A 16,388-nucleotide genomic window follows, 5' to 3' on the forward strand; every position below is an offset into this window, starting at 1 on the left:
GCACCTGTTCCAGCAGATCTACATCCTTCCTAAAGCCTTGCCTTAGGAAGGATGTAAATGCACTGATGTAATGCATGAATACCTGCAATACTTAAGATGCAGCTTAACCATGGCCTTGTACAAAGGGATAATCACCTCCTTATCCCTGCTACCAAAGTTTCTGTATGTCATTGACAAAACCCCTTGAGCTGTTCTGGCCACAAATGTGCACCACTTAAAGAATTTCATAACACTGCACAATTCTTTTTCATTTTCCACTACCCTGAGTGCAGTACCACACAGTTGATAAGTTACTCTGGGATTACTGCTACCCATATGCAGTACCTTGTATTTGTCAATGTTAAACTTCAGCTGCTATTTCTTAGCCCATTGACCCAATTTTCCTAGATCTTGTTGTAGTAGCTTGCCCTGATTACTGTCATTAACCACCCTGCCAACCTTTGTATCATCGGCAAACTTTGACATTAAGCCTGATATAACTTCGTCAGTATCATTGATAAATATTGAAAACAACAATGGGCCCAGCACTGAATTCTAGGGTACTCCACTGATAACATTAGTCCATGAAGAGCAATGCCCATTGATTATCACTCTGTCTTCTCCTACTCAACCATCCTTTTATTTATGGTGTCTTCGTAGCCAGGTGGGCAGGAGAAGCAGTGCGTAGCTTCTTGATTAGATCGGGGTTCGAGCCCGTGAGCCACCAAATACGGAGGATGCAGAAAGGTCAGGGAATGACCACCGCATATCCCCGGAGCAATATGGCCTTAGTTGCTAATGCTCCTAAAAACCGAATAACAAACAAACAAACTAACCATCCTTTTATCCATTGTAGCAACTTGTCCTTAATGCCATACTGCTCCAATTTGTACAGTAATCTTCCATGTGCAATAGTACTAAAAGTTTTCCTGAAATCCAAGTACAGTATATGATATGAAAGTTATTTTTTGCATCCAATTCCTTTGTGACCATATCAAAATGTCCAATCAAATTGGTCAGACGAGACTTTCCTTTAACAAACCCAAGGTTGTCTGAATTATTACTGCAGTCTTGTATAGATGATCTTGCAATGCTTTTTTAACAAGTGACTCCATTATTTTCTCCAGAACAGAAGTTAAACTAACGGGGCTGTAATTACTCGTGTCACCCTTGATCCCCTTTCTGAATTGGAGATACATTTGCACATCTTCAGTCCATGGAGACCTCCCCTGAGGCCAAGGATGCTTTTATCATTATGGCTAAGAGTTTGCTTACTTCCTTTACTGCCTTCCTTAATAAAATTGGATAGATACCATCCACCCCAGGCACCTTTCTTATGTTTAACGTCAGCAATTTCTCCTCCACTTTTCTCTCAGTTATTAAAAAATCATTTAGCTTCCTGTTAGAGTTTAATAAGCTACTGTCTTTTATTTCCTTACATAATTCCTCATGTGTGAATGTAGATGCAAAACATTCATTCAGTTTGTCAGCTATCTGAGCAGGATCATCAACAGTTGAATCATTGATATCAAGTGGACCAATCTGATTCATTCCCTTTCTTCTAGAGTTTATATAAGTAAAGAAGTCTTTGCTGTTTTTGATAATCATATACATACATTATAGTAAAGCCTTTGATACTGTACCTAATGTGTGATTGTTGTGTAAATTGGAGCAGTGTGGCATTAAGGGCAAGTTACTACTATGCCCTTACTACTAAATAATGGGATGGAGTAGTAGGAGAGAAAGTGGTTATAAATGACTACTGCACTTCATGGACCAATAGGCGCCTCCGTAGCCAGGTGGGCAGGAGCAACAGTGCGTAGCACACGCTTCTTGATTAGACTGGGGTTCGAGCCCATGACCACCAAATACGGAGGCTGCGGAAAGGTCAGAGAATGACCATCGCATATCCCCGGAGCAATATGGCCTTAGTTGCTAATGCTCCTAAAAACCAAATAACAACAATAACATGGACCAATGTGATAAGTGGAATTTCACAAATGTCAGTGTTCAGCTCCTGTCTGTTTTTAGCTGTATATACATCAACATATGCCTGATATCTTTGCCATGTTTGTGTGTCTTTTCTTCTGCATGTAACTCAACTGCCAATTGACAGATTTTAATGAAATTTTATATTTGGGCCTTTTAAAAATATTTGTAAAGCCATTCCAAATTTTATTAAAATTGGGTAAATAAGAAATTCAGCAATCATTTCTTTTTTTCTATACAGGTTGTATGAAAAAAGAAATTTGTAGATTAAACATTGTTTTAATGCAGTGTCGTTCGTTACCTTTGGACTGCATGTCGTTACCTTTGCTGTGCATGCTTTGCAAGTATTGTTATGGAAGACTTGTTTACCTTTGTATCACTTTGCATGTTTATATATATATATATATATATATATAATCCAATTAATCCAAAAGTTAAATAGAGATAAAAATTACTAAAAATATATATTAAAAATAAATAAGAAAAAAATAGTAGAAAAGCTAACATCAGTGGCAGCAAAAAAGCACAATTCACTACATGTTGCTTATAATAAGCTAAATTAAAATAGGATATTTGCCAGTAGCATGGTAAACCAGTAGTAAAATGAGCTGAACCAAATAAAATAACAGAAATAAGAATAACAGAAAAATATAAGGGGGGGTGGTAAAGAAGGAAAGGGTAGTGAAGGAAATAATTTCTAAATTATTTTAGGAACGTTGCTTCAGCACTACCCTTTCCTTCTTTACCCCCTCCCCCTTATATTTTTCTGTTATTGTTATTTTATTTGGTTCAGTTCATTTTCACTCTACTGGTTTACCATACTACTGGCAAATATCCTATTTTAATTTACCTTATATATATATATATATACAGGGTGTCTCAAAAATACATGGCATAACTTCAGGAATGAGTCCCTCATATGTAGACAATAAAAATATTTTATATCAACATAGTTCCAGAAATGCTTGGTTCCCGAGTTATTAACCGGAATGTCTTATCTCCCACAGGTAATTTCCTTCATCGCAAGGTACCGACAGAATCTTTTGGTTTTCCATTCCGACCATGTACTCAAATCAGGAGCAAGCGGATATGCACTTTATGTACGGTTTGGCAGACGGCAATGCTCTGAGGCTCGTCGTTTGTACCGCGAAAGGTTCCCAGAACAAAGATGTCCAGACAGGAAAATGTTTGAAGGTATCCATTGCCGCCTTTGTGAACATGGGACCTTTACACCTCGTGTTGCGGCGCCTCCGTAGCCAGGTGGGAAGGAGCAGCAGTGCGTAGCACACGCTTCTTGATTAGACCGGGGTTCGAGCCCATCACCACCAAATACAGAGGATGCGGAAAGGTCAGGGAATGACCACCGCATATTCCCGGAGCAATATGGCCTTAGTTGCCAATGCTCCTAAAAACCAAATAACAACATAACCTCGTGTTGCCGACAGAGGATGACCAAGATCTACAACTCCTGAAGTAGAAGAGGAGATTTTGGATGTTGTACCTGCCACTCCTGGAATCAGCACACGCAGAATATCAATGCAACTGCCTGTTCAATGTTCGACTATTTGGAGAGTGTTGCGAGAACACCAACTGTATCCTTACCATCTGCAGTGGGTACAGGCCTTGTCACCAGCAGATTACCCTGCATGAGTAATGTTCTGCCAGTGGAATTCAGGCAGAAGGTGGACATTTTGAAAAATTACTATAAGGTGATGTGAACAGTTAAGTGTCATAGGCAGACCTTCAAAACTCGGAAACCAAGCATTTCCGGAACTATGTTGATATAAAATATTTTTATTGTCTACCTATGAGGAACTCATTCCTGAAGTTATGCCGTGTATTTTTGAGACACCCTGTGTGTGTTTATATATATAAAAAAAGATAGGGATAAATGTAAAAGTTTTTTGCCAGATCAGATTAATGCCATTAATAGTAGATTGAACATTACATCTTTTTACATACATATACATAGGGGAATGCCTGGGCTTTGACTTGTCTACCAGGATTCTGCCTACAACTTCCAATCTCATATAATACTTTTCTTATTTAATATTACCCTTAATGTAGTTGGTCATCACCAGACTATTATCAAGTAACTTATACATATATTTAGCCTTAGTTGGACTACATCGCTGATATACCTTGTTATTTCCAGGTTATGGCATTGTAGACTTGCATAGGCCATCTTAGTCTTTATAAGTTATCTTGGCCTTAAAGCCCGTTGTATACTGTTATGTTTATATATATATTCAGCATCTATATAGTATATACAGTAATACCCCGACTTACGCTACCCCGACTTACGCGAACTCGGAGTTACGCGGTTCTTGATTTTTTCGTTTGGCAACGCTGCCGCCCACTATCTTCAAGGTCGTTTTTCATATGTTATCGATATACGGTGCGACGGCGGAGAATGAGAGCGAAAGATGAACAAAATTCAACTTTGCTGCTTTTATGTTTTTTATATCAGTGAAGGGGAAACACATTTCACCATAATAACGTAAAAACCAACACAATTCCAGCTATCGGTATAATCGCAAATGCAATTAGATCGACTTTACTACCAGTTTATAACAGATTTCACTAGCAGAAACGCAACTGGATTTTTTATTGTTTTATGGTAGTAACCCCTAGAAATGTGAGGTGTTAATAGTGTATCTCTTTATGGTGTTGTTTATTCAGTTGCTACATGCGCGCAGCTTTGTTTATGCGTATCAAGCGTGCCTCCTCGTTTTGTAATTGTGCTTTATTCCCTAAAAATGAGTAAAATACTTAAAAGGTGTGAAAAGGAAGCGTACTGGTGAAGACACTGCAGATTCAGAGAGAAAAAGAAAAGCAATTATCGATAAACAGAGGCGGACTGGGTCAAAAATTCTTACCCGGGAAAATTTGTAGTGGCCTCATACTACGGTTTATGGCCAAAATCACACCGGCCTCCGGCCCACCGGGGTTTCCCCGGTAAGGCTTATGGCCAGTCCGCCTCTGTCGATAGAGAAAAAATATGAAATTGTGAAACGCTTTGAGCGAAATGAAAGACCATGTGATATTGCACGTGCTACAGGCCTAAATGAAGCAACGGCGAAAAGCACTTGACAATTGCAAACTTGACAGGTTGAAAATTGAAAAGGGCTCAATTGTAAAGGGCTTAAAAATTTTAGAAAACATAGACTCCAACGAAGAACGCGTTATAGCTACAAAGCAAGGAATAAAAAAATTATTAGCTTGCTACGAAGAAATTCTGCGTGAAAAAAAGAACGCGCTGTGTCGTCTGACGAATTTGTTAGATTTTATGAAGCCATCGACATCGAAATAACTTTTTAATGTAAGTCATTTGTTTTTTAATACATATTTTGTATTAATATTTTGTATTAATATGTATAAAGAACTGCAATTTTATTAATATTTTTCTTCTAAACTAGGTGTTTTTGTTAGTCCTTGGTCCCAATTAAGCAAAATTTATATGTATTTATATGCAAAGTTGTACCCCGACTTACGCGAATTCGACTTACGCGATTTTCGTCGGACCCACCTATCGCGTAACTTCGGGGTATTACTGTATTCTACTTTTACTATAATAACTATATATATTACCCCAAGGGCTCACATCTGGTGAGTATGGGCTTGGCAAACCCAGGGTCCTGAGCTGGATATCATCATTCTTCTCTTTCTTGCTTTCTTGGTGATTCCATTCTACTTCCCCCTCTCTTTCTCTCTCTCTCTCTCTCAGGTTAACGTGGGAATTTTTTTTTTTTTTGGCTGGTGCAGCATAAGCCTCAGACTTCCTTGCACCATATGGCTAATAATAATAATATAGTTATTATAGTAAAAGTAGAATATATACTATATAGAACACTACTACAACCAAATAAACCCCCCCCCCACACACACACAGCAGACATTAGCATAGGATGTCGGGGCCTGAGGTTAATGCACCAACACGACACAATATAAAGTAAGTGCGACTGAGCAGTAAAATGCTTCACTATCTATATAACAATTAGAAGGCGGGAAATAAACCCCTTTCTAAACTGCAACTTCCTCAGGACAGCAACAGTAAGTAAGAGTCTTCACAATATCGGATACTTACCCGTTGGGCTTTGTGTCCCTTATCACAGTTTGCTGTAGAGAACGATCATAAAAATTAAACTAAAATAAAAACAAGTAAATGAGATATTTAAAATGTAAATTTGAAAATATTAAATTTAAAATGTAAATTTGAAAATAATAAATTTAAAATGTAAAATTGGAAATTAAAAATTTAAAATTTAAAATTGAAAGTTAAATTAATATAACAAAAAGGCAAAACTGGTATAGGGACAACAGAAATGGGTAGGTATGAGACATTACATCAGACATTACATTATAAAGCCCCCGAAGAAGTGGGGATTGATGGCCACGTGATGGAATGTACTATATTATAATATTTTAATATTGAATTAAAATTAGTTTTGAATTAAACATAATATTAGCTGAAGGTAATGAAAATTCATTATCACATACTAATATACTTCATAAAATTAATATGTATAGGCCATGCTGGATTAAGTTAACCTAGTTGGGCTAACTTGATTACCAGATTCGGAAGCACAATAATACTTATATGTCAAAGCGCCATTAAAAAGAAAAAAAACACATACACTCACATACATATATATATATAACCATAAAATAAATTAGAATGAGAGTTAAAAATAAAATAATGCTAGCAGTATGGCAAGACGAGCGAAAATGGGGCGTAATGGTCAGTCTATTTTTGTTTTATTTTACTGTAGTGGTCAAGATCTCTGTTGGTGGTATTTCACATAAATTTGGACTTGGTGCCTGTCAGAGGGGGCGCTTAAATTTCTATTTTAATTGGCTTTCAAAATTTAATGAATTATTATTTATTATTCTTATAATTAGATGTTCTAAATTATCTTAGAGATTTTCTGCTGCAATATTTTTACTCTTGTTACCCCTCTTTTCCCTCCCTGTTTGGTTTGATTCTTAAATTTAATTTCGACTATTTTTGCTCTTGTCTTGCCATGCTGCTGGCATTATTTTATTTTTTATTTTTAACTCTCATTCTAATTTATTTGTATGGTTATATTTCAGGCATCATGTAGAGGAATATTATTATTATTATTAGCCATACAGTGCAAGGAAGCCTGAGGCTTATGCTGCACCAGCCAAAAAAAAATTTCTGAATTACCGAGAGAGAGTGCGTGTGCCGCGTGCGCACGTGCGTCAGTCAGTCAGTTGAAAGTAGAAGGAAATCATCAAGAAAGAGAAGAAGGTTGATATTTTTCTTGGTGATTTCCTTCTATTTCTGACTCTCTCTCTCTCTCTCTCTCTTTATGGGTAATTCAGAAATTTTTTTTTTTTTTTTGACTAGTGCAGCATTCTTTTGCTGTAGGCAAATTTTTGTTTATTTGAAGTGGGCAACTCAAGGTAACTCAAGGTAAGGTTGAGATTACCCAGTATGAGAGTATTATATTCTCATAAGAATACTCAGTGTCATTATATACAAGTTTTTTTTTATTATTTTTTTTTTATTAACTAAAATCCTCAGTTTTGATTTTTTTCCTTCTGTCTCATAGTTTCAACTCACATACACCCCTTTTTATTTTTCCTATTTTAAATACATTAAATATAAATACAATATTTTCCTCATTTGTTTTGTGTATCTCACCTGATTTGAACCACTGATCCCATATTACTCCTAAAAACTTGCCAGTTTGGTAATCTCTGTGTGGAATGGTAAAAAGCTGTAATATGGGTTATATCAATTATTTAATGACCAAAAGGAGCCAATTATATTTTAAACATGGAAAAGTACATAATGATTGTGAGACTTTTTGGGAGCAAATAATTTGAATTTCAGCATTCAGCTGGCAAGGAGATTTGATTGAGGAGTTTAAGGCTTAGCATTGATTAAGTTAAATGCTGACAGCATCCTTCCTCTTGCTCAGACAGCACATGAGAGGGCATAAATTTAAATTGAAGAAGAGTGGTTATAGGATAGATGGCTGGAAATTGTTTTTCAGCCAGCAGGTAGTTGATTGTTGGAACAAACTTCCATCTGGTTTTGTAGAAGCAAATAGTTTGAATAAATTTAAGGAAGAATCAGACAAATCATTAGAGGGAATTGGACAGGTGATGTGATTTTTTTTTTTTTTTGCTGATGCTGTATAAATTTTCTTTCTCTCATCATTTGCTATTGCTAATACTGATACTAATATATTAAGTGAATTTTACTGTTATATTAATAATTTTTAAATTTATTATATTTTCATCGATTTAGTACTTTATATTGTTTAATTTTTCAGAAAAAAGTTACTGTAGGCAGGCTTTTTAATTCAGCTCAGTTAACTGATGAACAGAAACTTGTCCTAAATGCTGTTCTTAGTGGGAAAAGCATTTTCTTTACTGGTAGTGCTGGAACCGGAAAATCATTTCTGCTTAAAAGAATTGTTGGTGCTCTTCCCCCTGATAGCACTTTTATCACAGCTAGCACTGGAGTAGCCGCATGTCAGATTGGAGGAATAACATTGCATGCATTTGCAGGTCAGTGTGTATATTTGTATGAATAGTTGCTATAAAAAAAAAGTTAATGTATGTGGTGTGTTACATTTCAAGCATTTTAGCAAGTAGTGTTAATTCATTATTAATAACAAAATAAGTCAACCCATCTACATTAAAATTTGTTACAAAGGTTCTTGAAATATTCTAAGGAAGCACTGAAATTTTAAATGGATCAGAGCCTGTTCCAAATTTATAGTAATTATATCTGTGAGGGAATGCTATGAAATTGAAATTGAATTTAGAACCATCCCAAGGGGCAGAATATATTTTGAAAATTTGGTAGAAAGTTGCATTTTTCTTGTCAGTCAATGCAAAAGCATACTTCATGTATGCAGATTTTTTTTTTTTTTTCTTTTTTGTAGGGATTGGGTGGGAATGAGGGCTGTGAAATTGTAACTGGACCAGAAATTTTCCCAAGGAACAACAGTAGAACATAGGTTGCAAATTTGACCTTGATCTGACTTTACGGCCTCCGTAGCTGAGTGGTCAGGAGCAGGAGTGCAGTAGTACATGCTCTTTGAGTAGACCAGGGTTCAAGCCCCTGACTGCTAAATATGGTCGATCTGCCAACCACGCACTGGACCAGCGTGGCAGATTATGGTCCATTTCCCTCAGCGTGAATTGTTGAGGAGGCTTCCATCCTGCAGTGGGTTGATAATGGCTGCAGTTTACCTTTTATCTTACCTGACTTTTCGTTCTAGAATAATATGTGAATACTTTCATTTATATTGAGGGGGACAGGGGTGGCTTTGGTTGATCTTAAATGCTTTCCAGGAACCAATGAAACATATGCTGAAAAGATTATATTGATTGATCTTCTTTTTATTAAATAATGTCTAAACATGTCATAGCATATTTTTATTACAAGTTAGGTAATGTACTCAATATGTTACATTTCAGGCCTTCTTTTTTCTTAAAATTAATTGAATTTTTTTTTTCATTTTCTGTGATTAACTAAAGTGAAAAGTAAATATAGTTTTTCTTATCAATTAATTATTAAGATTATAACTTTTTTTTTTTCTGCTAGTGCAGCAAAAGCCTGTGGCTTCCTTGCACTATACGGCGAATATTAGTCTATTAACTTTTTAGAAATTTAATAAAATTGCATAGTTTTATTCTTGAAACTTTGCTGTTTCCCACATACTTTTAAGTCTCTTTTCTTTCTGTTTTCTTTATTTTAAATGAGTTTGAAAATAAAGGTAAGTGGTATGTTGTAGTTCAAACTTCCTCCAACAGTTGGTGGTACAGAGATTTTCTAGTAGGCTAACAAGTTGCAAGTAATGATCAGTTTCATTAGTAACATTAACATTCCATGTCACGAGTTTGCAAGGAGCAACAAACGAATATCAAATTTTGCTTTAAACCTTGAAAATCTGCAACAGAAATGTATGAAATGTTAAAAATTATTTATGGTGATGAAACATTAAGTTCTATGAGTGTGTTTGAATGGTATAAAGGTGGTTCAAAGATCTATGTGAATATGTTTGCAATGACCCGAGAAGTGGGCTTCCATCAACCTCTTGAAATGAGGACAGAGTTGAAATTGTGGCAAGAGATTATTGTTTGACTATTAGAATGATGGCTAATAAGTTGAATATAAATAAGGAGACAATTTTGTCAAATTCTGCAAGAAGATTTAGGGAAAAGGAAGGTCTGTACAAAATTTGTGCCACACATTTTTATGGATGAGCAGAAGCAACGAAAAATGACTTCAAACGGACTTGTTGAGACAATCCTAATTTTTTCAACTGTATTTCACTGGAGAGGAATGTTGGGTGTTTCAGTATAACCCTGAGATGAAGCATCAGAACATACAGTGGACTTCAAAATCATCAGCAAAATCCAAAAAGTTTCGTTTACAGAAGTCTAGAATCAAGACAATACTGATCATGTTTTTCAACAAACTGGATGTGATTCACAAGGAATTTGTACTTGAAGGGGAGCGAGCCTATGTACAGGTGCTTTAAAGATTATTTAAGCACATATTTCAGGTGAGGCTGCAATTTCCAGAGAAAGGTAGCTCGTTTTTGTTGCACAACAATGTTCCCTCCCATTCCAAACTTGTTGCAAAGTCATTTCTGATGAAACATGGCATTGTGCAGATCATCCATCTGCACAATGCCATGTTTCTGCTCTACTACTCTCCTGATCTAGCACTGGCAGACTTCTTTCCCAAGGTGAAAACTGCCCTCAAAGGAAAGAAATTTCAGGATGTTGAAGACATAAGAAAAACATAACTGCTGAACTGATATCATCTCTTTGGATGCCTTCTCTGACTCTTTTCAGAAACTTTTAGAATGGTGTGTAATAAGTGCATTCAGTCAGGTGGTGATTACTTTTAATCAAAATAAAAACCATTTTTTAACTCTGCACTTTGTTTTTTTTATTGTACAAGTCCACAAACTTTACTATCACACGTTGTGTGTACCTGTTTACAAGTGACACCCTGTTCACAAGTCTTACATAACGATACATACAAAGCATGCACAGACAGCAGTAAACTACGTTTAATCTATGATTTCTTTTTTCTGTACAAATGCTATGAAAAGAAGAAATAATAATAGCTAGATTTCTGTTTGTCTGATTTTAATGAAATTTGGGATGGCTTAACAAATATTTCTATATGAACCAAATATAAAATTTCATGAAAATTTGGCCACTGGAGTTCCCTTTGTTACACATACATGCACAAATGGATGGACACAGTGAAGACAATAGTTATTTATGCATATTATTACTATTATCTTTCTATACATTAAAATAATTTTCCTCTTAATGATATTTAATCAGCCAATGGGAGAAGAGAGATGCGGGTTACATGTTAATATGTAACAAATACAAAAATATGTAACAGAAGCTTGTTTTACATTGGTAAAACAAGCTTCTGTTTAAGCTTGGTCGTGCGGTATGTTTATCTAACATCACCACACGGTACCATTCTTGATTGGTAACATATGTTGGCCATATGTAACATATTTATTTAAATAAACTAAATGCAACAAGGCATAATATTTTAAGAGTTTAAGATTCTATATCTATATAATAACTGTGTAGAGACAGACATCATAGGCAACTCTTAAAGAAAAACTACAATCGTAGTGTGAAAGGCACCCACTGATGAAAAGCCAACTAGCTATGAAATGGTGCCATTTGGGTGGTGGTGCCCACCGAGAATAAGTGACAATAGTCTCTATTATTGAAGCGTTACTTATTCGAGGTACTGCAATACATGGTAACTCGTTGTGAAGGATGAGCACAATATGAGATACAGATGAAATGATGCTTTTCACACTACGATCATCTATGGTGTATCCACACCGAAATTATATAGATATAGTAACGTATTTATAGATGAGGAAGAGATACACACAGAGTCAAAAGCTTCTGTAAGCATTTTATTTTATTTTATCAAAAGAAGTGAGTGCAGCGAGCAGGGGAAAAGCCCTCTAGTTATTATTATTATTAGCCATGTGCTTCAAGGAAGCCTGAGGCTTATGCTGCACCAGCCAAAAAAAAAATGTGAGTTAGCCTGAGAGAGAGAGAGAGAGAGAGAGAAAAGAAAAGCAGAAGGGAATCACGAAGAAAGAGAAGAATAATGATATCCAGCTCAGGACTCTGGATGTGCCATGCTCATACTCACCAGATGTTGAGCCCCTGGAGTTATATGCTAATATGCCTAAAAATATATTTGCCACTGCATATGGATTCATTTGCTGCACAAGAAACAATTGGTCAGCATAAGAATGTAGCGAAAAATTATTTTGCTATTATGTACACTATTTTCAATCCATGAAAAATTTTTAATGAAAATTTTAGTATTGGCAACTGAAACTAACAGTTCACAAGCAGAATAAAGAAATGTTGAAGGTATTTAGCATTATTAACCTTTTAGTCTGTAATCATTCTACTTGAAATAATTTATCAGAAGTGTGTAAATAGCTTCTATTGGAATGAGCAGCATCCTGGAAAACAAGATGCAGGGTATTTCAGAGACTGCTGGGAGTCACTGTGGTACAAGTAAACACATGGGTTGTGTTAGGGTAGCTAAGAATAGGAACAGGTGCATGTATACTTGCATGTACACCAATGCTAGGAGTTTGGTAAATAAATTTGATAAATGAATTTCAGGTATGGCTCAAAACATCAAAGGCAGATATTATTGGGATATCAGAGACATGGTGTCACAGAGATATAAGGAATGCAGAACTGAATTGGGGGAGTACAATGTGTACAGGAAGGATAGACAGGATTGGAAGGGAGGAGGGGTTTGCTATTAGTTAAGAAACACATAAAATCCAAGGAAGTGAAGCCAGTCGACATCGCTGGACAGTGCAGCGTCGAGTCAGTTTTGGTGTGACATAAGCATTGGGAGATCAAAATTGAGAGTAGGAGTGTGTTATAGGCCTAATATAACACACGGAGGCCTCCGTAGCCGAGTGGGCAGGAGCGGGAGTGCAGTAGCACACGCTCTTTGAGTAGACCGGGGTTCAAGCCCCTGACTGCTAAATACGGTCGATCTGCCAACCCGCACTGGACCAGCGTGGCAGATTATGGTCCATTTCCCTCAGCATGAATTGTTGAGGAGGCTTCCATCCTGCAGTGGGTTGATAATGGCTGCACTTTATTTTTTTTTACTTTTTATAGGCCTAATGACTCTGATGAGTATAATAAGAAACTGTACAGGGAAATAGTGGGCCAGTAAATAAGAGGGTTTTATAATGGGGGATTTTAATTTCCCAGATATTGACTGGAATTTGTGGGTTGGTCACTCACACACTAGCAAGGCATTTGTGGATTTATTGGATGATGTTTTCTACATCAGCATGTGCGGAAGGCAACTAGATTGAGTAATACTCTTCATCTGATTATCAGAAGTGATTCTTCATGCATTAAGAATCTGCAGATAAAGGAACCACTAGGTGGCTGTGATCACAGTGTGCTGAAGTGGGATTTACTCAAAGAGGTAACTACCATCAGGGGTAAAGGAAAGAGTTTTTGCTTTCGTAAAGGCGACTATGGTGGTCTGAGACAGTATTTAAATTCTAAACGGTGGGACCAACTGATGATGTTACCAACAGCAAATTCAAAATGGGAAGCATTCAAAGAACTTATCTTGGAAGCCAGTAGGCTTTACATACCAACTAAGAAATACTGTTCAAGGTTTAGGCCTAAGTGGATGTCAGATGAACTAATGAGACATATGGCATAGAATAAAAATGCATGGGATACATAAAAATTAATGGACCCAACACTGAACCCTGAGGGACTCCACTAATAACATTAGTCCATGATGAGCAGTGTCCATTGATTACCACTCTCTCTTCTCCCACTCAACCATCCCTTTATCCATAGCAGCAGTTTGCCTCCAATGCCACACTGCTCCAATTTGTTCAGCAGTCTTCCATGTGTAACAGTATCAAAAGCCTTTCTAAGATCCAAATATATGATATCAAAGTTATTCCCTGCACTTCCTTTGCTGCCTCGTTTAATATAACTGGATAGATCCTGTCCACCCCTGGTGCCTTTTTTATGTTTATCTTCAACAATTTCTCCTCCACTTCCCTCTCAGTTATTACAAATGTAGATGCAGAATACTCATTTATGACCACATTTATTCCTTTGTGACCACATCATAGTATCCAATCAAATTGGTCATTCAAGATTTTCCCTTAATAAAACCATGCTGTCTCCGAGCTATAACTGAAGTCTTGTCTAGATGATCCTGCAGTGCTTCTTTAACCAGTGCCTTCATTAATTTTCCTGGAACAGAAGTTAAACTAACAGGTCTATAATTACTTGTGTCCCCCTTTGATCCTCCTTTGTGAATTGGGGTCACAGGGGAGGTACCCAGTCCGTGGGTACCTCCCCTGAGTCCAAAGAAGCTCTCATAATTATGGCTAAGGGTTTGCTTACTTCCTTTGCTGCCTCCTTTAATATAACTGGATAGATCCTGTCCACCCCTGGTGCCTTTTTTATGTTTATCTTCAACAATTTCTCCTCCACTTCCCTCTCAGTTATTACAAATGTAGATGCAGAATACTCATTTAGTTTGTTAGCCACCTGAGCAGGATCATCAACAGTTATACCATGAATATCTAGTGGACCAATCTGATCCATCCCTTTCCTTCTAGAGTTTACATAGGTAAAGAACTCTTTATTGTTTTTCTTTGCATCCTTTGCCAAGGATTTCTCATAATCTGCCTTTGCCTGCCTAATCTCCTTTGTGACTTGGTTACAGACCAGCTTATATCTATCATAGGCTGATAATACTGATAATCAGATCAAGAGTATTAGTCCCTCTAATTGCCTCCCGAACATGAATATATAATTTAAAAATGATATTTATGATGGTATATCAAGCTTAATGTCCAAGTTTGCAGATGATACGAAGGTTGACAGGGTTAAGGACCCTAATGACAGTATGCTGCTGCAACAGGATCTAGAAAAGTTGAGCAGATGGGCTTTAAAGATGGCAAATGAAGTTTAACATTGACAAATGTAAAGTACTACATATAGGAAGCAGTAATCCCAGAGTGACGTATCAACTCTGTAGTACTACACTGACATTGGTAGAGAATGAAAAGGACGGGGGGTAATTGTGCAGGCAGATATGAAGTTTTCTGAGCAGTGCAGATGGTCTGCAAGAGTAGCTCATGGTGTCTTGTCAATGATGTACAGGAATTTTTCTAGCAGGGATAAGGTGGTGATTATCCCCTTGTATAAGGCAGTGGTCAGGCCACACCTTGAGAACCGTATACAGGTCTGGAGACCTCATTTTAAGAAGGATGTAGAGCTGTTGGAATGAGTACAGAGAAGGGCAACAAGATTAGTGAATGGAACACAGGGTTGCTCTTACAAAGAAAGGCTTAAATTTTGCAAATTGCAGTGTCTGGAGACTAGGCACCTGAAAGGTGATCTGATTCAGGCGTATAAAGCCTTGAATGGTTTGAGCATGCTCAGTGCTGATGGGATTCTTCTTCTTGCTCAGAATAATCACCTGAGAGGGCATAAATTCAAATTGAGGAAAGACAGATGTAGGATAGATGTGTGGAAGTTTGCATTTAGACAGCGGTTAGTTGGTTGGTGAAACAGACTTCCATATTTTGTTGTGGAAGTTGATAGCCTAAATAAATTTAAGGCTGAGCTGGACAGGCATTTGGTACAAATGGAGAGGTGAAATGGGAGATTTTTTTTTTTTTTTGGCTGATGCTGCATAAGTTTGCTTTCTTGCAGCGTAAAAAAAAAAAAGTAAAGTGTAGCCATTATCAAACCACTGCAAGATTGAAGCCTCCTCAACAATTCATGCTGAGGAAATGGACCATAATCTGCCACGCTGGTCCAGTGCGTGTTGGCAGATTGACCATATTCAGCATTCAGGGGCTTGAACCCCGGTTTACTCAAAGAGTGTGTGCTACTGCACTCCCGCTCCTGACCACTCGGCTACGGAGGCCGTGTTCTTGCATCATATGCTTTTACTAATGCTAATAGATAGCACAGTATGATGTTGATAAATTTCGTATGATGATTTTAAACTTTCAGTTTATAAAAAATTTGAAAAAAAAAAAAATGTCAAAAATAAAATAAATAAATAAAAATAAAAATGACGTTGCGGTTAGTGATCAGCACTATTGTGAATTGGCACAAATCAGACCAGTGCAAAGCTAGGGCTACCTGTACATTCAATTTATTTATAGATGGCATTTCTGAATCTACTTTGAAATTCTGTTATTAGTTTGGCTTAATTCAAATTGAACTGGAATGCTATTCCAGTTCAATTTGAATACTGCATATAGATTGCTTACCCAGTATCATTGGTAGTTTTCATAATTTTTAAAATTGAAAAGATCATTTGTAAT

General features: G+C 36.7%; 1 protein-coding gene across 1 annotated transcript in view; it reads left to right on the top strand.

Moving 5' to 3' along the window:
* Positions 1-16,388, top strand: part of Pif1 (Pif1 DNA helicase) — a 162,902-nt gene that overhangs the window by 35,018 nt on the left and 111,496 nt on the right. Inside the window, exon 3 of the mRNA XM_090372378.1 lies at positions 8,277-8,514. Coding sequence (XP_090228504.1) covers positions 8,277-8,514 — 238 coding nt within the window. The remainder of the gene's footprint in view (positions 1-8,276; positions 8,515-16,388) is intronic.

This window comes from Mastigoproctus giganteus, chromosome 4 (assembly GCF_048544385.1).
Source record: "Mastigoproctus giganteus isolate SK-2022 chromosome 4, ASM4854438v1, whole genome shotgun sequence".
NCBI classification, from domain to species: domain Eukaryota; kingdom Metazoa; phylum Arthropoda; class Arachnida; order Uropygi; family Thelyphonidae; genus Mastigoproctus; species Mastigoproctus giganteus.